At 40.0% G+C, this 24,605-nt stretch overlaps 2 protein-coding genes and 2 long non-coding RNA genes across 11 annotated transcripts in view; 2 read left to right on the forward strand and 2 right to left on the reverse strand.

Annotated features, from left to right (window-relative positions):
- Positions 1–9,922: 9,922 nt before the first annotated feature.
- Positions 9,923–11,271, reverse strand: LOC122648506. The gene is made up of 2 exons (XM_043841713.1): positions 10,048–11,271; positions 9,923–9,928 (listed from the first exon to the last, which is right to left on the reverse strand). Exons 1-2 carry the CDS (start codon positions 11,269–11,271, stop codon positions 9,923–9,925), a joined length of 1,230 nt encoding a protein of 409 aa, XP_043697648.1.
- A 3,194-nt stretch (positions 11,272–14,465) lies between these two features.
- On the reverse strand, positions 14,466–22,487 carry LOC122647473 (uncharacterized WD repeat-containing protein C2A9.03-like). 8 transcript variants are annotated; one of them, XM_043840859.1, is made up of 10 exons: positions 22,314–22,487; positions 21,632–21,776; positions 21,382–21,549; positions 20,593–20,679; positions 15,760–15,894; positions 15,550–15,660; positions 15,371–15,462; positions 15,190–15,295; positions 15,004–15,090; positions 14,466–14,909 (listed from the first exon to the last, which is right to left on the reverse strand). In XM_043840859.1, the coding sequence occupies exons 2-10, from the start codon at positions 21,770–21,772 to the stop codon at positions 14,499–14,501; spliced, it is 1,338 nt and encodes a 445-aa protein (XP_043696794.1). In that variant the 5' UTR covers positions 21,773–21,776; positions 22,314–22,487; the 3' UTR covers positions 14,466–14,498. The 8 variants fall into 8 exon arrangements, with proteins under 8 accessions (XP_043696794.1, XP_043696806.1, XP_043696828.1 ...); XM_043840871.1 differs by lacking the exons at positions 21,632–21,776; positions 22,314–22,487 and adding an exon at positions 17,803–17,892 and having other exon boundaries at positions 21,382–21,401; XM_043840893.1 differs by lacking the exons at positions 21,632–21,776; positions 22,314–22,487 and adding an exon at positions 17,667–17,892 and having other exon boundaries at positions 21,382–21,401.
- The window catches only part of LOC122647528, a 31,511-nt gene continuing 21,908 nt past the window's right edge, over positions 15,003–24,605 (forward strand). The window contains exons 1-2 of the long non-coding RNA XR_006330916.1: positions 15,003–15,108; positions 22,709–22,714. This is a non-coding gene — a long non-coding RNA (uncharacterized LOC122647528). The remainder of the gene's footprint in view (positions 15,109–22,708; positions 22,715–24,605) is intronic.
- LOC122647535 lies at positions 21,687–22,445 on the forward strand. Its single transcript, XR_006330917.1, has 2 exons — positions 21,687–21,903; positions 22,214–22,445. It is a non-coding gene; the product is annotated as an uncharacterized LOC122647535 (long non-coding RNA).

The following is a 24,605-nucleotide window of genomic DNA, read 5'->3' on the forward strand; positions in this document are numbered from 1 at the left end:
TTGATGTCGATTTTGATCAATTTAGAACGATTGACTAATCGATGAATCGATCCTTCTATGAAAGCTGTGATTAAGAAGGATCGATTTTTTATGGATCTTGACCGATTTCAATCCGATCCATATTAAAATTTCAATTCTAATTCAACCCCCCTCCTCAAAAAAAAATTCAACTCTAGTCATTATATTTTGTTTGACTAAGAATTAGAATTAATATTGTGACATACATATGTGGCCTCAATTTTTTATGATGGATTCTTAAAATTAGGTTAGAATTGAGAATTGGGCTTCAATTTAATTCTTCAATTTTAAATCATACAAAAATCACAATTCTGGAGACATAGGCTCGTTAAAAACTTTCATAAAACAAAGATTTTTAATTGATGGCTGGCATTCCCTGTGTCGTGGCACAGGCTACGCCTAGACGCATGGGCTAGGTATTTCTATCATTCAAGGGCAAATCGGGGCGATCATTTCACCCACCCCATGTTTTTTTTATAAATTTTTGTTTTCTAATAAACAAAACAACACTATGGTGTTTGACGGAACACTTGCCTTCTTAGTTGAGGTCTTCAGGGGCAGAATTCCCCACATCATGTGCGGCTACGATGCACCTCCTCGTCGTCTCCAACTCAATTAATTTATGTGAGAAAGAACGAGTGCAACCTGCGCCAAACAAATCCTAATCGATGGCCATAAGCTTCCCTTCATTGTAAGTTGTAAGTTGTAAGTTGTAACCCTCCATTGGTGTAGAGGCCACGCGATTAGACAGTATTTTTATTTTATTTTATTAAGGTAAGAGGGTTTGCCACTATTATAGTTTGGAGTTATTTTATACAAATGAGGGGAGGGTAATGAATCGTTCGATAAAGATGCATATTTATTAATGAAAGATTAAAGTCCACAAATAAGATGTGAGAGGATGTGAAAAAGAATCTATACATTAATATCATTTAGGCTTTATTTTAATTTATTAAATTATAAAATACTAATATTTTTTTTAAAAAAATAAGAGATCAGTTTTGTCTTAATTTAAGATTCTGCTAGACTTGTATGTATTTAAATAACTGAATCTTTGATTCCTTTTTGCAATCCTGTTTTTTCTTCTTTCTTCATCCCCTCAAACCTTAACCCAAAATAAAGAATAAAAGAATCTTTTCTTTTTAAATGTTCTTGAGAATCACACCATTTGAGAGTCCAAATTCCAATTGAAGTATGAACACATTTGGGTTAACCATGGACCTTAGGGAGCACCAACACCCATGAGTAGCCATTGTCGTCCATGGAGGAACCTCATCTTAAGCATTTTTTAAGGAGAAGGAAAAATACAAAAAATAAAATAAAAATAAAACCAATTTTCTAAACCATACCGTATGATTCCTTGGAATTGGAAGAAGGTTGTGGTGGGAGCTGGGAAGGGAGTGAATGAAAACTCCATGTGGAGAGTACAAGAGACACGGGGAGTGATGGTAGAGGGAGTCCTTGTTCCACATCTTAAATAATGACTAATTGTTTGCCATTCCTTCACATTTTAAACTCTAGGGAGTACGGCCTCTTTAAGTATTCCACTATATTCCCTTTCTTAAAGCAAGCAAAGCGGCACGGGCACTACACGTATTTAAGAAAAAAAAAACAAAACAGGGTGAGAAACAACGTTAATCGGTGCTGTGTGTGGGCGTGTATCTATGCTTAGACACAGCCCGATGCAAAAAGATCATCACACTCCTTTGAAAGGTGAAAAAGTCTAGAGGCGCGATAGTTTTTTTTTGACAAAATGATATAATCTATTTGGAAGCCACATGGTTAGAATAGAAGAGAAAAATGGCAGTGTAGCCGTGTAGGTAAGTAGGTTTCACTATTTATTATATGAGAATGGTATAAAGGAATAATGTAATAATCTGTTTTTTTTTTTTTTTTTTTTGTTGAAATAATTGATTAATCAAAAAAAGAATCAATGGTTAGTGGGAGCAGGTTTGCTATGATGTCAAATTGCAAACACTAAATCAAAATCACAAACTTCTAAAACTAGGGTTTTCCGATTTTTAAAGACGAAGAAGAACTAAGTCGAGTGGGTTGAGATGGGGATAAGGATCCACAAATTTGGATTCAATACTTGACCCGATCTGCAATAACGTTCAAAAAAGAATCATGATTAGATCAATTAAGAAATTTTCACCTTTTTTTATTTAATTTAAAGGACACAATTTTCATATTCTTCATTGTATTATTCTCAAAGGTTATCAAGAATATAAAAAGATTTTCAAAAATGAATTGAAAATGATATGTCATTATGTCATTATCAAGAGCTATCATTTCTATCCCTCCAAAAAATCAAGGGCTATCTTTATTATTATTATCACATAGTTTAAATTATGGGTGTAAATGAATAGCCGAAATCCGTTTCTGGATGCGGATACAGATAGGCTATAGCTATCTGAAAAGCTATTTACATTAAAACGGATAAAATATCAAATTTGTATCCTTGGCCGTAGCCGTTTAGCACTATTCGAATTCATCCGAAAGCTAATCAAGCTAATCGGATGCGGATGCTAATGCGGATATAACACTATCTGAGCTGAATCCGATCCGTTTACATCCCTAGTTTAAATATACATGTGAAATGACAATATTTATCCCCATTGAAAAAAAAATTTGTAATACTAAGAAAAATCTTATCATAAACAAATAGGTGAACTAAGAAATTGTAAATTTACTTTTTTGCCCTTTAAGATAAAATATATATTTTTTAATTAGCATAAATCTTAATTTCACACAATATTATATTAATGGGTGAAAGTTTTCATACACGGCTGTGTAAACTGTGTATGTGAGAGGGTGGGAGTTTCAAGACATTAATTAATGGGTGGGGGTTTATGACTTTTCCAATTCTTTGTGAGAGAGGATAGGAACGTGTATGAAAACTTCTCCCATATTAATTACTTTCAATTTTTGGAATATCTATTTTTACTCTTGCATTAAATAACTTTTTGAAATAAAAAGGATAAAGGGAGAATGTTCTCTGTGCCGCAGCACAGGCTCAGGCTGCGCCCAGACACATGGGCAGCCTGTGCAGGGGCAGGGTGGTCATTGTGCCCATCCCCATGTGTCTGGGCACAGCCCGCACTGCGGCATAGAGAACAACACCCCTTAAAAGAAAGTTACAATTTTAGTTCACCACTACTTTAATGACAACAAATAGCACTTTTGAAAGTATGATGGTAGTTTCGGCGGCAATTTCATAAATTCAAAGCTAATTCCGAGCCCACCATCGAGATTGAGTTGATTCTACTTCCAAGTTCCAAGAATGTTAGGAATCCAATGGGCCAGGTATGTCCCATATTTGGAGCCCGAACCCGAGCCCATCATTGGTTTTGAAGTTGACGCCCAAGCCCAGCCCTGACAAAACTGGACATTGAAATCTAAATGGGTAATTATAATGCCGGACTTGGATTATGATCAGATGGGAGAAAGTTCTCTATCCAGGAGTGTGGTCTATGCCAGCACTCCCATGAGTCTATCTCTCCTCCCCATTTAAAAAGTCATCTCTACCCCCCTTATTTTGAGGAAGAGAGAGATAGACACAGGGAGTGCTGGCGTAGGCTACACTCCTGGACAGAAAACTTCTTCCCTAATTTAAATTAGGGTGCACTTTGTTATCACCAAGGTGTTGAAATAATTCTCAAAAAAATTATAATAAGTGAAGGGTAAAGGAAAATTATTTTTAGTGGAAAGGCAAAAGAAGATTTTCAAAATAGTTTAAAGTGACTCATCGTTATGCCACTTTCAATAGGATTTACCTTCAATTGTAAGATAATTTTGGCATTGTGATCCTTTTGGCTTTTGTTTTACCAGAGAAAAACAATCCTTGGCTTATTGTTTCCATCGCAACTAAAGTTGCAAAACCTTATAAGAAACCACACTGGAGCCTACAGTCCCTTGATGATAAGAATTGGATTAACACTTCTGTACAATAAAAGTTCTTAGACTGAAGAACCTTGGTTGGATTTTCATGGACAGGACATGTCAGACCTTGCTGAGCTCCAAGAGAAGCCTCTAGCTTTTCTCCTCCACCTACCCTGAGTTCATCACCTCGAGACCTAACAAAGAGAGAAGCACCAAACCAGGGAGGCTTGCAAACAATTCGAAACAATAATATTCTGCCACAGTTGAACATTTTACAGTTGCAAAATGCAAAATGCAGAAGAGTCTACAACAGAATCTTCGAGTAGTAGTAGTAGAAGAGAGAGAGATGCGGGTATTGTGCCAGTTATGTCTCCCTCATCTTCTAGCTACTCAGACCAGTTTGTGGGTGAACAAAATGGTCTAGGAAGCAGTTCATCTTATTTGCAGAGACATCCCCAGTCTCACCAACTGATAAATTAGACATAGCTTTCAAAAGCTGGGTAAGAAGAAACTCTTAGACACACGGCAGCCGTAGATTTTAAATTATATTTCGTTTCTCTCGAATCATTTGATTAATTATTCCAAAAAAACATTTTCAATTGGCACTTTCTTATTCACGATTTACAATGATCATTGTCAAGCATATTGTTCATACTTATCTTTTCTGGATATCTGATATCTTCAGAGGAAAATATTTTGCCAGTTTTATCAAAAAAAAAAAAAAACCTGAATATGACACCCTCATTTAAAAGTGGTGAGCCTTTTAACCATCAACTGTTTTTATCGCCCAAGAATGCAAAATCTACTTGGAATGCATTCCAAGATGCATACCAAACACTGATTAAATCTTGTAACAAATGTAGAAGCAAAGGGTCCAACGAAATTTGTCCTAGTAAGTTTCTCAAGGTAATTAAAAACCACCATTGCTACTTACTTACATACACCAGGCTTCCTTACACTTACAGTAGGTGGTGGGATATCCTACCACTAAGTGATACATTGCAGATCATTAGAGAACTATTATATACATGTTTACCAAAGGGATGAAACATCAAAAGATTTCCTACATCAGAGTCTACAGTTCCCAAAACAAACCTCCTACAGCCATCTTCAGTGAGTAAAAACCTTCTCAAGGAACCAGTGACTTTGTCAAAAAACTAGATGAAGGCCTTTGGCATTGCCTTCCAGCTGCCTATGTATCATTTCTGCATTCCACCTTCACGACCTGTGATTATTGGTAACAGTGGCAAAGGAGATGTTTTTCCATTACAAAAAGCATGAATACATGAATGATCATATGGTAGATCAGCTAGAACATGAATCCAAATTTTCAACTCCCTCTCTGCAATTTGCTCAATCTGTACATTAAGTATGATTCAGAATGCCAGCATTGCACCCAATCTCTTCTCATAACTATGGATAAGTCAAACAAAATCACTTGTGCATACTCAAAAATTTTTAAGTTGTTATTCGATGGACTCCACTTGTCAGTCTTTATTAAACCATAGATTCTGCTCACTAAACTTCTCTAAAAGAAGATTAGAAGAGTTCGTAACTGAATGATTCTATCAGATAAAAATGCACCCCGCAATGGGGGAAAATTAATTTTCCCAAAAGGGATTCAGTTCTATTAGAAAGTGCTGTAAAAAATATCTTATAAAGCATATTTCTGTATTCATTGAACAAAAATCAGAGGCAGATTTAATAGTAACAGATGTAGAATAAAATTGCATTCCTATTTAAGTGTTTCAATAGGTTCCCTAATATTTCATTGAAAAATAAAAAGAAACCAAACACCTGTTTCATCCCCTAGCATCGTTTTGTATTGTTTGCTATAAGCCAAATCTCTTCTGTGGGCAAATCATGTAAAAGACTTGTTATACAATCTTTTGGTGGAATTCAAAGAAGGTGAGATCTATCCTCAGAAATTGGTGGGATCTCTACCAGTTCAAAGCTTGAATTCAGCTCATGCTACTTGACTTCTACTTCTATAGGATGGTAGTTGTAGTAGGTATGCCAAGGTGCATGCATGAGAACAATTAACAAAGGAATTTGTTTAATATGTACCTTTGGCATATCATGATGTTGCGGCAAGATTTGACCCGAACTCTCTTGTGGCCGAGTTGACCTGCACAGAAGAACATAAGAGGCTAAGGAGTGCCGGCCTGAGCCGGCGAAATAGCTCCGATGCCTAAGTCAGACCTCTTGCAACAGAAAATCTCAAGTAGAGAAAATGAGCAGTCATGTACCTGGGCTTGGAGTTGCTATTTATGGAGTTTGGATGATAGATCGGTGTAGGCCTTTCATCGGTGCTAGACCGTTGTTTTGGTCTCCCATATGTATAGGTGCAGGTCTTTTGGTGCAGACACCTATCACAGAGAGTCATATGAAAGGCATGACCTTGGGTCATGCAAGATGCATGATGTGGGTGAAGTAATTCTGTCCTTAGCTTGATTGTCGGTTCGGGTCGGTCTGGCATCGGGTCGGCATGGCATCAGGTCGGCCTAGAATCTGATAGTTGTAATGAGCTAGATGGATGATCTGAAGGTCGGCTTAGGTCAGATCGGGTCGGCCCAACATTTGACAGGTATGATGAGCTGGATGGATGATCAGCTCGGGTCGGCCTTAAATCTGATGTTTTCCACATGTCATCCTTTCACTAGTCAATAGTAATTTGGTTCATCATAAGCCCCCCACTCATTCAGGGTAAGGTCGCCCTGAGTGAGTAGTCACAAGTCCACGGCTCGGTCGAACATTACCGATGTTGACCTCTAAAGTATATGATCTATGAACTTTCTCTTCGCTTTGCTTGCCTTATGGATGTTCCTCATACTTCTCTCTTTCTTTCGAATGTGTGTTGTTTTTGGATTGACCTGATTTATCGTAGATATTTAGATCTTGATATTTTCTTTGCCCAACCCCGAAAGTTGGTATTGTCCTCCTTTAGTTGAGAACCTTTCCGACTCTGAGGTCGGTACGTGAGGAATTTTATGCCTCATGGATGAGGACTCTTTTATACCTCATGAGTGAGGGCTTTTTATGCCTTACGGGTAAGGGCTTTCATGCCTCACGGGTGAGGACTTTTATACCTCACGGGTGATGACTTTTTATGCCTCACGGTTGAGGACTTTTTATCCTTCAAGGGTGAGGTCTTTACTAACCCGTAGGTCGGCCTCGTCTGTTCCCAACCCGGAGGTCAGCTTCGTCTGTTGCCAATCCGGAGGTCGGCCTCGTCTGTTCCCAACTCGGAGGTCGGCTTCATCTGTTGTCAACCCGGAGGTCGGCTTCGTCTCCTCACGGATGAGGTCTTTATTTACCAACCCGGAAGTCGGGTTGGTTCTTCTCACCTCAGAGATGAGGTCTTCCTTGTCGACCCGTAGGTCGGGTTGGTTCTTCTCACCTCAGAGTTGAGGTCTTCCTTGTCGACTCGTAGGTCGGGTTGGTTCTTCTCACCTCAGAGTTGAGGTCTTCCTTTACCAACCCGGAGGTCGGGTCTTCACATCCCACGGATGAGGTCTTCCTTGCCGACCCGTAGGTCGGATCTTCACGCCTCACAGATGAGGTCTTCCTTGTCGACCCGTAGGTCAGGTTGGTTCTTCTCACCTCAGAGTTGAGGTTCCTTTACCAACCCGGAGGTCAAGTCTTCACACCTCACGGATGAGGTCTTCCTTGCCGACCCGTAGGTCGGGTCTTCACGCCTCACAGATGAGGTCTTCCTTGTCAACCTGTAGGTCGGGTTGGTTCTTCTCACCTCAGAGTTGAGGTCTTCCTTTACCAACCCGGAGGTCAGGTTGGTTCTTCTCACCTCACAGATGAGGTCTTCCTTGTCGACCCGTAGGTCGGGTTGGTTCTTCTCACCTCAGAGTTGAGATCTTCCTTTACCAACCCGGAGGTCGGGTCTTCACACCTCACGGATGAGGTCTTCTTTGCCGACCCGTAGGTCGGGTCTTCACACCTCACAGATGAGGTCTTCCTTGTCGACCCGTAGGTCGGGTTGGTTCTTCTCACCTCAGAGTTGAGGTCTTCCTTTACCAACCCGGAGGTCGGGTTGGTTCTTCTCACCTCAGAGTTGAGGTCTTCCTTTACCAACCCAGAGGTCGGGTCTTCACACCTCACGGATGAGGTCTTCCTTGTCGACCCGTAGGTCGGGTCTTCACGCCTCACAGATGAGGTCTTCCTTGCCGACCCGTAGGTCGGGTCTTCACACCTCACGGATGAGGTCTTCCTTGTCAACCCGTAGGTCGGGTCTTCACGCCTCACAGATGAGGTCTTCCTTGCCGACCTGTAGGTCGGGTTGGTTCTTCTCACCTCAGAGTTGAGGTCTTCCTTACCAACCCAGAGGTCGGGTCTTCACACCTCACGGATGAGGTCTTCCTTGTCGACCCGTAGGTCGGGTCTTCACGCCTCAAAGATGAGGTCGGGTTGGTTCTTCTCACTTCAGAGTTGAGGTCTTCCTTTACCAACCCGGAGGTCGGGTTGGTTCTTCTCACCTCACAGATGAGGTCTTCCTTGTCGACCCGTAGGTCGGGTTGGTTCTTCTCACCTCAAAGTTGAGGTCTTCCTTTACCAACCCGGAGGTCGGGTCTTCACACCTCACGGATGAGGACTTCCTTGTCGACCCGTAGGTGGGGTTGGTTCTTCTCACCTTAGAGTTGAGGTCTTCCTTTACCAACCCGGAGGTCGGGTCTTCACACCTCACGGATGAGGTCTTCCTTACCGACCCGTAGGTTAGGTCTTCATGCCTCACAGATGAGGTCTTCCTTGCCGACCCGTAGGTCGGGTCGGTTCTTCTAAAAGTTTCTGATCGCTATACTACTGACATGACGGATCGTCTCCATAGTTTTGCTGATACGGTTTCCCACAGACGGCGCCAATCTGTTGCTGCAAGATTTGATCCGAACTCTCCTGTGGCTGAGTTGACCTGCACAGAAGAACATAAGAGGCTAAGGAGTGCCGGCCTGAGCCGGCGGAATAGCTCTGATGCCTAAGTCAGACCTCTTGCAACAGAAAATCTCAAGCAGAGAAAATGAGCAGTAATGTACCTGGGCTTGGAGTTGCTATTTATAGAGTTTGGATGATAGATCGGTGTAGGCCTTTCATTGGTGCTAGACCGTTGTTTTGGTCTCCCATTTGTATAGGTGGAGGTCTTTTGGTGCGGACACCTATCACAGAGAGTCATATAAAAGGCATGACCTTGGGTCATGCAAGATGCATGATGTGGGTGAAGTGATTCTGTCCTTAGCTTGATTGTCGGCTCTGGTCGGTCGGGTATGGCATCGGGTCGGCCTAGAATCTGATAGTTGTAATGAGCTAGATGGATGATCTGAAGGTCGGTTCAACATTTGACAGGTATGATGAGCTGGATGGATGATCAGCTCGGGTCGGCCTCAAATCTGATGTTTTCCACATGTCATCCTTTCATTGGTCGATAGTAATTTAGTACATCACATGATAAAGTCAAATTTACAAGGTTCCACACCTTCCAAGAAATTAGACTGAGCAGTTAAGTTATATTGAAAACATAATAAAAAAAAGTGCCAAAAGAATAAGTTGGCTGGGGGATGAATCCCTGAAAACATTAGCTGAACTAGCATATGAAGAGTTTAGGATCCACAATAAGTTACACACTGCGTATCTGCATCATGGCACACTTTGCACCATGTTATAAAGAATGAAAATTGATTAACAGTAATAAGTAAAAATCTACACAGTTATCAGGAATCCAGTTCACATTATCAGCTAATTTGCATAAAAAAGTGGTAGATTTATCAATTTCCAGAGTCAAATGCAACCCCGATTCCGTTGCCAACACATTGCCCTAATCCTCGGCCAAAGAAAATAATGGATATTAAAACTACAAATGAGCATAAAAACACAGGAATCCAATATCAGGAATCCAGTTCACATTATCAGCTAATTTGCATAAAAAAGTGGTAGATTTATCAATTTCCAGAGTCAAATGCAACCCTGATTCCGTTGCCAACACATTGCCCTAATCCTCGGCCAAAGAAAATAATGGATATTAAAACTACAAATGAGCATAAAAACACATTAACAAAGTAATCTGGCACATGCAACACTAGTTAGAATAAAGTGGAAGAGGAAGAGTAAAAAGCATAAATATTAAAGAAGGAATAGAAAAATTACCTTTCCTATTGAGGGTATGATCCAGAAAGGCAAAACATTGAACTGAGAGGAATCAAATGGAAGTAAGGGCTCAATTTGGCCGTCATCAAGATGGTAGATTCCCATGTCCTTTTGCTGAGGTGGATTGAGCACTACTTTACCATCATCTGTGAAATAAATGGTGTTTCCTTTCAAACCCGGGCAGTCAACAGTGGAGAGAGATTGGCAGAAACTTCTCCCCAAGAACAGTACTTGATCATCACCCAATCTTGTTTGTTTGACCCAATTGTATCTAAAATTAGAATCACCACTTGATTCTGGATTACACTCCACCAGCTTGTATACAAGAAAGCTGACAGTTTGAATATGTCTACGAGGAAATATCCTTCTACCACATTCACAGTGTGTAAAAAAGTCAGGATCATCAAGACTCCCTGCGGCATGACAATAGATCCTATAAACCAGCAATAGATTCCCCTGGGATTGCACAAGGTAATTGTGATAAAAAGACGCATCCTCAAACAGAGGATCCTGACCAAGTATTTCCATAAATGGGCATACATTGATGACTTCTTTTCTTGGATATAGAGCATATAGAGTATAAATTTGATTTCCATATAAATCGAAATCTTCATCGTCTGAAATAATTGGATCTTCTATATCCAATACCACAAGCTGATGACCATTCTTTGAATGTGTATAAACTTGCCCATTGTAAAACACAACATCCTGTCCAAAGTAGTCCTCCTCAATATCCTTCAATACCACCCATCTGTTATCTCCAAGTTTTAAACATGGTAACTCACATGAATCCAAAATGGCTAAAACAAGGCAGCCAGGATCAGTAGGACTGGAAGACAAAATCACCTTGGGAAAGATATTCTGACTGTGCCAGCAATAAATAGGATATCCAGTCCAAATGTTCAAATAAGGAAGCTCAATGATTGGGACTTCTCTTGAGAACGGATTGAAGAGAAAACAAAGCTTCGGATGGTGGTTAGAAGCCAAAACCCAACCCTGGCAAGAACCAAGACATTGTGTGGCTTCGACCCAAGGTATGTTGACATGATAAACCCTACTCTCTGAGAGACTGAAAAAGCTAAGAACTTTAGTTTGGCGAGTGTAGGAGAACATCACCCAAGGATATTTGGGTATTTGGCATCTTTCCACAGTAACCCTTTTCCATGCCACACAAACTGCTGCGAATCGCAGATTATCAGGAAATGCTAGTCGTTCCAAAATCATTTGTATTATCTCTTGTGGAAGTCCCCAAGACCATCAGTTCCCTTCCTTTCCACCTCTTTTTTATTCTCCTCCCCTTCTTTCCTTAAGTCAAGGTCAGACAAAGCAAGAACTACAGCTGCTGCTGATGCCGATGAACCACTAATGCATTCCTCAGAGAATCTTCTTCCTTTCTCCATTTCCGTATTGATCTTATATTCTATATCTCTATACCAAAAAGAAAAAAAAAACAAAAGAGGCTAACTAGAAAATCTTGTTTCAGATAAACCTCCCCTGCTGCATCACTCAGCTTCATAATATTACTTATCAGGGATGCCGGTGTTAACTAAAGAGGGTCAAGCTTTACTCCCAAACAAAACTTATGAACAATAAAAGCTGCAGAAGCAAAGCCATCAAGGAAAACTAAAGCAAATCTACACAAGAAAGAGAAAGAAAGAGATGCGCGAACCTTTATATCAGAGGAAATCGAAAGACGACCTGTCTTCGCAGCGTCCCCACGCCAAACTGCCCTAAGCCCCTAACTAACCTTCCTTCCTTCTAAATGCGAGAATTTAATGCCAAAGGTACTACATGCCAATTCTGATGATTTGCTAACAATTAAAGCTGTACTTGATTTATTTTGGAATCTTTTTAGTCAAGAGATGAACCTCTCTAAAAGTGGGATTAGCTTTAGTAGGAATGTTTCTGCTGCTGCTGACAAGAGACACTTATGTTACATTATTGGTATTAAGGAAATGGATTCTGATTCCATTTATGTGGGAACGAATCTGTTTCACTCTAGATCAAAATTCAAGGATCTAGGAAGAATTGTTAGCGGAATGAACAGTAAAATTGTCTATTTGGAAGTCTAACCATGTCTTTTGCAAGAAGGAGAATGTTAGCGGAATGAACAGTAAAATTGTCTATTTGGAAGTCTAACCATGTCTTTTGCAAGAAGGAAAATTCTTAAATTCTTATCTAAGTGTGTTCTTGCTTCAATCCCTGCCAATGCCATATCTTGCTTTCTTTTTCCTTAAAAAAAATTTGTAAGGCTATTGATTCGGTCTGCTTGAAGTTTTGGAACGGTTCTACATCGCAATCTTAAAAACCTTGCTTCATTGCTTGGGATAAGATTTGCTCTCCTATGGAGGTAGGGGGTTTGGGCCTTCAAAAAGCTGAGATTCATATTAAATAGTTAATTCTTAAATTGGGCTAGAGACTTCTTAATAATGGCAATTACTTATGAATAAAAATTATCAAAACTAAATACTTCCCTTCATCATCTTTGTTTCATCCTAAGGTCCAAGCCAAGAAAGGACCTTGGATTTGGAATGGAATTGCTCATATTTCTCCTATCCTCAATAAAATAGTGAGTCGTTTAATTGGGAATGCTTTAAACTCTTTCTTTTCAACAAAAAAAAAAAAAAACTCTTTCTTTTAGTTTGATCCCTGAATTCTGAATAATCCTAATATTGAGTGTTACGGTCCAAATGTTAATATTGATCCTAAAGCTCGAATTGATTTCTTTATCCATGACAATGCTTGGGATTTGAGTTTACTTACCTGCTTCTATTGTTGAGTCTATTTTATCTATTCCTATAACATTTGACACTGACAGATGGAAATACACTCTGGCCAAATATAGGAAATTTATTACCGAATTGACTATTTTTTTTATTATTATCATATAAGTGAGTTGATTATCCTATGCAAAAATCGTTGTGGTGGCGATTTTTGTGAAAACTCCTCGTTTACCTTAAATTTAAAATAATTTTTTGAAGTGTTTTATAGACAGGTCTCCCGATCAAGATTCACATCTCATAATGGTTAACAGATTGATCCTCATTGTGTTTTTGGGGATCCCATGTGGAATCCTATTGGCATCATCTATTTCTATCATGTAAATGGATCAAGCGGATATGGGTTGCGGACCCTTTGGGATTGAGAATGGAATTACTTTCTGCCTCGTCATTGGAAAATCTCCGCATCCATCTTTTTCATGCAAAATTACTGAACAAGCATTCCCTGAAATGGTTTTTTTCAGTAGTTGTTATCACATGTTATTTTATTGGAGTTTTAGGAACAACGTTGTGCATGGTTCTATTAAAATTGATCCTACATGGGTTCTTATTAATGTTTCACGCTGGATCACTAACTTAAAATTATATCCCCCCATCTCATAATACCCCTGGTGATGTCTAATGATATTTGTTCAGGTTCTTCAGTTCCTTGTATTACAGTTTCCTGTTTCGATCTGCACAGGAACTACTGACCCGGCTTTAAAAGAATCAGGATGGAGTTATTGTTTTCTTGATAGCTGGAAGCATTATTTTGATGGCTGTAGGTTTTGTGGACACAGGTCGGCATGTAGAAGCCACATTGGCAAGCATAGAGCAAGGGCTGAAACACGCTCAATCTATGGGTATTCATCTGCAGGAAGTGTGGCATGATTGTACAAAAGTGGACCAGTTACCTCCAGAACCGGCCTCGACACCTTGGCCATGGCCTCTGATTCCAAAGCTAATCAATATCACACATATCTCAAATGGAATTTTGTTTAAATGTTTGCCTAACCAGAACATTCCCCCTTTTCTGTATGCCTTTGCTAACAAAGCCCTAGAGGACTGCTTATTCTGAGAACGCTGAAAATGTACAGTAGATACAGTTAATGAATTTTATTCTCTTTATCAAAAAAAACAAAAAACAAAAGGAAAAAAAGAGTGCTGAGTGAAGCACTCTCTTTCCTTTTTAAAAACAGAAGAGAGGCAATGAATGGATCTCCTGATGAATAAAATGATTCCATTCTAGAGTCCAACAGGAAAGCGGGAAGATAAGATCCTTAAGGATGAACCCCGAAAGAAAGGAGAACGAAAACAAAAATTTCATCAATTGGAAAACAAGGCAAAATCTGCATCGACACAGATGAGTTAATAATTGATAAAAATAACTGGAAATTCATCATATACACATTAAAAAAAAAATTCCTTCAACCGCTCCAAACAAAAGAAAATGAGGACAGGCGGGTTGCAATTCTCCATTTAAAGAATGCAAAGGGTAAAAAAACCAAGACCAACGTGCTTAGCATTCATCTCAGGGCACCAGACATCCACAAGGACAAAACTAAGTATCAACATCCGCGTAAGGCTTCCTAACTCTCAGCCTCTGCGGTTATATATACATGTACACCACCACTCCATATGAAGTGGTTGCCTCTTTTACAAGGACTTTTCTGCAGCAGCTCATGCACCCCATCAGATGGAGTCCAGATACTGGTCACAATGCCTTCGATTGAACTCTAGTAGACTCCCATAGGTGCGATCAGCTACCCCAACAAAGAGAGCCTCTGTATCAGGGCTAAATGATATGCCAGCTATCTCCCCAAACAGATCAATCTCCTGTGCCTTTCTATACCCAGAACGGGAATCATAGATATGAACAAAGTCGGCTGGCTCTGCCATTGCCATGAACCGTCCATCGGAGGTGAACTTCACAGCCCTAATTGCCCCCATTCGCCCCTTTAGGACGTCCAGAGACTCGGACAATTTCCTTACATCCCAGAGCCTGCATGTTGTATCCTGGTTCCCAGTGGCCAGAATCCGGCCATCCGGATGCCATGCTGATGAAAATGAATAGTCCAGGTGTCCTTTGAGATTTCCAACCACCTACAAAAGTTTAATTATTGACGCTAGTGGCATGTTAGCACTTGAACAGAAAATTACTAAAAAAGTTCAAACTCATGATTAAAATGACCCTTACTTTCCCAGATTGAGCATCAGCAATCAGGCAATCTGCACTATCCCCTAGAACAGCAAGCAACTTACCATCTGGACTAACAGATGTGTTCTGCAAAACACAGTTGGAGTTGGCCTGTCAGAAAGACGGTCCAAGCTAGAGACCAGGGGGACCGAGGGGGAGGGTATGAACATGGTTGAGGATACTTACATTTACAGACCATTCGAAAGAGAAATGATTCAGGCAAGCAAAAGTGTCGGTGTCAAATACTCGCACTTGTGCATCATTGTTTGCAGTCATGACTCTAGTTGAGCCACTGCAGAAAGATGGATAAGATAATGGTACTTGTGATAAAAAGTGGCTATTGCTACCTTGAAGGAAGATTTCTTACTTGGAACTGTGGTAGATATCCACTGCATTGGTGATCGCATTCTCATCATTTGTGATTTTTGTGCCAAAGATGACTCCTGAACGATTAAGAAACTGCAAGATAAGGAGGAAAGCGTTAAAGAAAACAACTAAATACTTCAATGTGTATGATTTTTATGCAAAATTTTAGATATCCCTTACCTTACAGATAAGCTCTCCCTGGAAACCACCTGCAACCATTAGGTTGTCTTTAACAGCCATGGTGCTGATTTGCACTCTTGACAGGGATTGAGCCAAAGATCCAGGAGATTTCTGTGGAGTCACATAAGGTCAGTCCCTTCCAATTTGGTTCCAAAAAAGAACAGTGGCCAAGGAGAATAAATATTCAATATATGATCTGATAATACTTACCAGGGAGGGCACAATTGGTCCAGCTACATTGAGTACTTCCTTGCCCCTCCTGAGAAGGGGCGACCAATGCATGACAGAGTAATTCTGCATCAGGTATACATCATGTTTTGATGTTGCCCACAATAGATTTCTCAGCTGCAAAATAAGAACCAAACTCGATTAACATCACTTACAGCAAAGGGCAAAAGAAAAGGCAGGATACACTTCATCGAAGGCATGTAATGTAATTTTAAACCTAGCAAAAAATTATATATTTAATAGCGTATATTCTTGCTAAAAATAATAATAATGTATGAGCACACTCAGAGAGATCTCGCTGTTTAAGATTCAATGCAACTTCAACCCATTATTTGCATCCACTCACTTGTAATTATACATCCAATTCATTGGAACCTATGTGCATAATTAAACTATAGCTGCAGTCTCTCATTTTTAATTTTAAACCTAGCAAAAAATTATATATTTAATAGCGTATATTCTTGCTAAAAATAATAATAATGTATGAGCACACTCAGAGAGATCTCGCTGTTTAAGATTCAATGCAACTTCAACCCATTATTTGCATCCACTCACGTGTAAGTATACATCCAATTCATTGGAACCTACGTGCATAATTATACTATAGCTGCAGTCTCTCATTTTTATCATTTCTTTGAAGACCCTGGGGGGGGGGGGGGGGGAGGGAATTAATATTAAAGCATTTAGATGTCAAGGACCATTTATTTTGTGATTTATTTCTGATAAACGTTATCAAGTTTGTGTGTGAAACCCCTAATTTCAATCCACAACATAAGCACTTAGTACATCTACTATCAAGGTCACTGATCTTAAATATCTGGTTCCAGGCTAAAATCTTTGAACAGCCCCACTATGTTTCACAAACATCATGAAACAAGATTGTCCACACTAGTAGTACACAAGCAGTTCCAGTGATGCCGGGCCAAATGGGCGTGAGAGCATACATGTACTATTAGGAGTTTGAATAAGAATGAACCACCAGTTCAGAGATGTACATTTATGCTCCTGAGAACCTGAGAAGAAATCTAGAAGGCACCAGTAGTACAGACAGCCTTCTCTATCCTAAAAGTTTTGGAACAAGGGAACTAAAAGAACTAGCCTATATCACCAAAGACGAGAAGCACAAGTATATAATCACTCAGTCGTACGATGACAGAACATCAGAACCCTTAGGCCTTACAGTTTTTGTGACATAACCTATGACAATGTGGTAATAGTTAATTAACTAGTTTGCACTTTGGGTGGGGTTTATTTCAACCCATTGCAGCCATATAATCTAGAATGCTCTCAACTTTCACGATTTAAATCTTTGTAACAGCCTCATAAGTTCATTTTTTGTGATGTTAATGCACTTTCAATTATGAAGAACCATCATGTTACGGAATAAGTAGAACCATGATTTTAACGAATATTTTAGTCTCTGACAATATTCAGTTCATTCCCCACTGATCCTGATTCAACAGACAATTCGGATTAATTTAGAATTATAAATATGCACAAAGTTTATAAGTAGGAAATTAAGACATCATGTATTGGCTATGCCCATATTTCACTATCTTCATCTTTACATTTTCCCCACTGCAGGCAAGAGAGACAAAAGTAACAACTCTACGGCAACACAACTCCATTTAACAATAATCATCTGACCAGTCGATCCACAACCTATCTATATGTTCCCACTAAATAGAAATGATAGTATACAAACATGAAAATAATGAATAATGCAAGCATAGAATTCAACAATTAGAGGTGAAACAAAAATCACAAGATACAAAGAGAATCTAACAATTTTGCAACTAACAATATGTGGGGGCAAGCATATAACAAGGCTCCATAACTAATTTGAAAAACTAAGGCACACTGTCTGGGCTTCAAGTGCATTAAACTATCTATCCAGGTGCCACCCCAACATTGTACCATAATGTGTTACAAGCCCCCTTCGTGACCCAGGTGAAGTTATAGCACTTGGGTACATGAATTTGTACACACAGGCTGGCTAAATTCTCAAATATTTTCCTATCATACCATATGGACAGGGTCGCCTTATCCCGCCAGCTGCTCAGAGAGTACTCCCACACTGCTTTTAAGGCTGAAATAAAGATAATAAAACTCCTCCTAAACGCCATGGAGGAGGGTTAAAAGCAATATTAAACATTAACGTTAATCACAAAAGCATATGCATCATAGAGGAGGGTTAAAAGCAACATTAAACATTAACGTTAACCAAAAAATCGTATGCATAACACATGAAACAAGAATAACATGGAATGGAAACTAATCCACTCTGCCATGAAAGAGATGCACAATTTATTAAATCCACATTATTCAGACAGACCACAGTTTATCTCAGGATAAAACCAATGTATTGGCTATCCCCAATTATTGCATTACCAAGCCATTCATCACAAAGGAACAGAACAACTTTGGTCTCAAAACTCCTATCACAAATTAATCACGGATGGGAAGAAACCCACCACAAATCTGAAGTTAAAGTAGATTAACTAGTAGTTTTGTTTAAGATATGAAATACCATACTGAACCAAATCTGTTCAAACATATTCAGAGACAGCATATGAGAGATAATGACTGTTCAATTTCTAGCCCCTAATATTCAAACAATACAAATGAAAAGTCATTCAATATGACCACACTGCGGGTAATTTAGATGATATCCTTGAGAAATACATCTGGGCTTCTGCAAACTATGTACGAAAATGTAATGGAATACTGTCTAAAGAATGTCACCGAGAGTGATTCTAGTCGCATTCTGCCAAAAGTTTGGAGTGTTCAAAGGTTCTTCATGTTCACCTATACTTGTAATAAATTTTCCATTCTTCTCAATAGCTATAACTGTAAAAACTTAGGGTATAGGCAAGTTATAATTCAAGACCCAGAAATCGAAACAATGCTATTACTTGAGAAGGACGCAAATAAAATTCAAGGGACAGAAGTTTTCGTTTTCTTTTTTTTTGCCCGGGGTTCCATTTAGTACTAACAATAGTAAGATCGCCACTTAAATTTTAGAGAGAATAAAGCTACCAAAATTAAATGGGTCAAGACAGAATAGAGAAACAAAGTGTGCAGGATAATAAACCATAAGAAAATAATGCTTCAGACATGTACCCGTACACTGGATGGTTCTACTGCCTCTTTCTGTGCTGCCAAGTTAATTTCAAAACAAATACAATAAACAGTTTGAAGAAAGTGCAGCGAAAGGCAATTACATGTTACAAATTGGAAGAAAAAAAAAAAGCTACAAAACTAAAATGGAACACTGAAGAATTTATCCAAGTTCCCACCGACAAGTATGTAAGCCAGGATACCCAGATACATCTTCTACGCAATCCAGCATCAAAATGATAAAGACCCCAATACTGCAGACAGTTGCAGATCATTGTTTATGGGATCTGCACATGAGGAATAGCCCTGATATCCTTCCTCCTACTGGCATATCACACCGTCGAAAGGTGCTATAACATTTATCTTGGACCTAGATTACATACAAATGATGTACACTTGTGTAGGGGATAAACAATGCATAATCTGAAATCAGACAGTTGTGAAAGTCTTGTCTCAGTCATGCATCATACAGATGCAATCTGCACATTTCAGTATGAAGTAGCATCTGTAATTTAGTTTTACCCAATGGGAAAAGGAACATGCCATACTTGAACCTCATAACACTAAATCTTGTTATCTTTCGGCATAGGCTATGAAGAAAATTTTTAACTTGCTCAAATTGTAGTCAGTTTGACATCACACAAGCGTGTCTTGGATTCAAGGAAAAGCAATCAGTTCTCCACCTTGCTGGATCTGTGTCCATATCTGGGCATCTTAGCATCTATTAATCACTAAATCATTGCACATCCATTCATAAGTTTTACCTTTTGAAAGTTTTATCTTTCCACTTTATAAAATTCAAGGGCGCTACATGACAATGGTACCACAATTAATAGGTCATCAGCATGATGGATCCTGGGGATTCAACTCCAGCAAACAACTGGGCAGTTGTCATCGGCTCTTCAGAACATTAACAAGGTATTAAACACAAGGACTGTCAAGCTTAATAAAAGCTAAACAAAACACCCAAGTCCAGAGATTATCATTAAAAGTAAGTGGATGAGGATGAAACAAAAAACAGATTGCTCCACTTTTATCTGTTATTCATTTGCACCAGGAGTTGGGTATATGATCTGAGCAAGGCTGATATCAGCATCATAGACTCCAGAACCATATCTGAAGTCGTCAAGTTTCAGTTATGTAGGTGAGCTAGTATTGATCAATATTATTGAATTACCATCTACAAGATTCTAATGAAATGATTAGCAATGATCAATATTATTGAATTAGCATCTATAAAATTCTAATGAAATGAATGCAACTATAAATTCATACCTTCTCAATAACAATAATGATGCTTAAAGGCACGGAGCAAAATGTAAATGTCCAAATTTCCATGAAGCAGTAATCAAAATAAGATGGAAAATTACCCTGCCGCCAAAATTCCCTGAACAATAATGATCAGAGATGACAGCTGTGACTTTTGATCCTCAAATATAAACTATGATAGCATATATTCGCATCAAAGTTCATCAAATCTTAGTAGAAGTACCAGTGATAATTCTGACATTCTAGAAACAAAACCATAAATCATGGGAAAGGCCTTGTGTAATGCTTCACAGGTGAGACTACTGACCAAAATCCGCAAGTACATAACAAAAGGCAAATAATATTTCTAAAATATGAAAGAGATTCACCGCAAAGAGGGGGGGGAAATGATAAATACATGGGGGAGTAACTGAACAAGATCTCTACCTGGAAATGAACAATTGTTGATTTCACAAGCCTCGTGTTGAATTGGAAATCATAGAATGTGCTTCCCTTATCTACCTGCTTGCATTCCTGTCACGAACACCATGACACAGGACCAAATATTCAGACATCAGATACAAGATTTGGAAATGGAAAGTACCCTATTCAAGCAGAGAGGGAATGATATGGGGCAGAATATAGGTTCTCTATGACAAGTCTATGTAGAAAATTAATGTTCCACCCGTGATGATATACTGCCTGGTAAAAAAAAATTTGTTGTAGGGGTTGCCTCTACAGTTTAAAAAGGGGGCTAGAACCAGACTTGTCGGCCAAATATGTAGAATCAATTAAAAAAAATTCATCAGAAGAGTAACAATGGAGGGGGGTGGGAATATCATTTCCCATAACAAAAGGGATTTTAGCAGCACATAAGCCAGCGAACTCGTAACTCGCACTCCGTTGGCCTGAATGAATTACCAGAGTAAATCCCGGGGCCCACAAAGAAAGGGTAAACCTTGGGGTGACCTGAGAGCCGGTTGGGGAATGGTATAAACAAAAACCAGGTTCAGAACGAGGCGAGGAACGTTCCAGATCCAAACAAGCTAACTTAAGAAAGTTTGGGGTAGAGGATGGCGCAACGGACTTATTGACCTATGCTCAAGAACTGAATCTTAGCCAAGACGATGATTTCATAGGTGAAATCCACCTACAGGTATGCTAGTCAGAACGGGTATCGAATGGACTTCATCTCACTGGAAAATACAAAATTTAAGTAAGGAACAGATATCTAACCTTCTCAAGGTCTTCGCGAGAACGAGAAAGGTTCTCGTAATTCTTGTACTGCTTCAACCTCGTCTCACGGTACCTATCCCTCGTGAAATTCAGCCTCTCCCAGGGTATTCCTTGAATATCCTTCCCATTCCGAGCCTCGATAGCAGAGGTATCCGTCTTTGATTTGTTCTGGAAAGCAAAGACCATTACTTTCTCGTACTATAATCAGATGGGCTAGATCTACGAGATCTGAATAAACCTCTAAACCTACCATGTCAAAATCGTCTTCCACATCCGAATCTTCACCATGCCTCTGTTGTTGAGATTCTTCGAATGGTTCATCTTCAAAATCAGCCATGTCATAGTAGTCATCAACCATGTACTCCAGCTCGTCGTTCTGAAATTGTGCCATTATCCTACATATCGTATGGCCGTCAGTCTCTGAGGAAAAGCATATCTTTACCACCATAATGTAAAGACGAAAGGAGACAACGAATGAAAACGGAATACGAGACTTGCGACAGTTACAGAAGGAGAAATCTTGTAATATCTTCCATAAAAAATAAAGTAGCAAAATAAACCTGAAACCTGTAACTAAGATGAGCTACAGGAATTGATAAAAGGAGAAGGGATCACCCCCACTCTCTCTTATCGTATGAAGTGCAAGTCTCTCTCTCTCTCTCACACACACACACACACACACGCACACAGGGTAAAGCTAAGGAAGCGATTTGTAGGCAAAGCATAGAAAGCAGAGAACCATTCGAACAGCAAACAAATAGCAAACGATTGAATTCGTGCGATAAAAAACAATCACAAACCGCAAAGCGGGGGGGGGGGGGGGGGAGAACAGCGCCGGTACGCAACAAACTCATCCAAAACTTGGCAGGAAAAAGGAAAATGGAACCATGAATGGTAAAGAAAAGCCTGAATCATCGAGAACAGGAAATTACCTCCTAATCTTGAAGAAGTAGCTTAAGGATTCAAACTCGAAGAGAAACTAGTTACAAACAATGGATCTCTCGTTCAGAAGCTCTAATAACAAGCAAATGTTGATGATTACTGTAGTTTCGATTGTTAGAGAAGACGAGACTAAGGAAACGTGTAGATGAGAAGCAGAGAAGGTGAAGGTCAAGAGAAAAGCTCAATAGTATTCAAGCTACAAGGGAGAAAGATGAGATGAGTAAAAACCTTTTCGAAACTGAAACCGTCCTCCAGACTGTATAAATGGAAAGAGACGACGAGAAGAGAAGACGAAGTATCCAGAGCGGAGCAAAAGAGCAGAGCTTGCATAAACCCCATCCCCTACTTATAGAAATGGGAGGGGGCAGGAGTGTGAGCGGTCGAGCTTTTGGTGGGACCGTGGGACCCTCAACTCCCCAAGGGCAGAAGGAGAATCCGTGAGTGGGTTGTGGGGCTAACCTAGAACAAGCTGGATAGGTACCGGCTACCGCAGTTACCGTTCACAGTTCACTTGCTCTGACGGTTCGACAGGGGAGTGTAATTGTATTCTGGTCAAAAATAGCAGTTACCAGTAATATTAAATTCTGTTACCACTAATGATGCGATGCCACCTGTTAGAGGAACTGGAGCCGAAATTTAAGTGGCAATTGATTTACTGAAATACCCCTCATAATTTCCAATGCAAGGGGTACTATTCTTTCACTGTCAAAGACTCGTCCGTTTGTCCATCTTAGCCCGGCGCGCCATGACTTGACCCACCTGTCCACAACTGTATAAAGTTCTTTCCAACCCAATTGGCAGGGGAAGCTATGGCTGCGTTTGGATGTCATAAAACCGAAATAATAGAAAAAAAAATTAGAGAAAAGAGATCAAAGGTAAGAAATTCGAGAGAGAATAAAAAATAGGGGCGACTGTTCTCTGCGTGGGACATAGGGGTCATGCCGTCCATAGCAATCAATGAGAGACCACACACTGACATTTTGGGGGGCAAAATTTCTATCATTCTTAGGGATGCATCGATCATTTTAGCCCCCATGTGTTTAAGCGTGGCTCTCGTGTCCCATGTAGAGAATGCTTCTCAAAAAAAAATAGACATAGAGAAGAGAATGTAAGTGCCACTATAGGCTTACATTGTCACAAAGCAGTTGTTCATTTGTCTGACCTATGGGTGTAAGTTTGGCCCTCTCAATCCGAGCATACCTTGAGCTCGAACAAGGTTTGGGTTGGATTATTCAACCCTGAGGGTGGGTTAGGATTGAAATTTTCAAGCACTATGTCAGGGTCAGGTTGGGCCCAGGGTTGAGGCCTCAGGCTAAGTCCAGCTCGGCTCTGTGTTAGGTTATGTTTTACAATTTATTGTTTAACTTTGTAATTTTTTTAATACCTAATTATATATTGGTTTACCCAAAAAAAAAGCTAAGTTATATATTGAACGAAAATATTTACAATTTAAAGATAGGGCTAAGTTTTTTAATCGAATGAAAAGTTTAATAGTCAATTGAGTATGAAACAAACCAATACTCAATCACATGTGTCTCATTTTTTTTATGCATAGTGTTGCATGTGAAAACCTTCGCCCACGGAGGAGTCTGCAAAAATCGAGTGAGCGCGAGAGAGCCGGTGTGGCTCCGACCTAGGACTCTCCGACGCTCAAGTCAGATCTCCAGTGCAACAGCGTAACAGCTTAGTGAAAAGTGAGATGAGCATTTGAGCTCAATACCTGGGTATTTATAGGATGAGATGAGGCGGTTGGAAGAGTCATTGTATGGTAAGAGTCCACTATTGGTAGGGCTCTTCCGCGCGGAGCAAAGTGGAGAGTTATTTTTGGAGTCAGTCTCTTAATGAGGTAAGAGTCCTTATGGGAGTGTGATTCGATTCGTATCCTAGGATTGTCGGGACATGTTGACGTGGCTCCGTGATATCCGGTGCACCGTTATTGAGGTTTCTGGAGAGGGTTCGGCCTCGAACAACCGTGGCCTCAGTGCTCATCCGTGGGCGGCCGTGGCCTCAGTGCTCGGCCTCGGCCTCGGCATATGGGGCATAGAAATTTCCTCCGGTCTTGCGAGAGCTCGGCTGAGTCATGGCGCTCTGCCTATGGCCGACCTGTGTGGGCTCGGCAGGCCTGAGCCTCGGCCATGGAACTCAACCATGTTGGGGAAATCGTTTTCTTGCTCTGCGCTCGATGTAGCGTCGTGCACCGGGTGCTCGGCCTGGTTCTCAGCTGGCTAAGCGCTCAGCCTCGGTGCTCGGCCAGGCAAGAAATGAAGTGCTGCCTTTCACCG

Source organism: Telopea speciosissima, chromosome 1, assembly GCF_018873765.1.
Source record: "Telopea speciosissima isolate NSW1024214 ecotype Mountain lineage chromosome 1, Tspe_v1, whole genome shotgun sequence".
Taxonomy (NCBI): domain Eukaryota; kingdom Viridiplantae; phylum Streptophyta; class Magnoliopsida; order Proteales; family Proteaceae; genus Telopea; species Telopea speciosissima.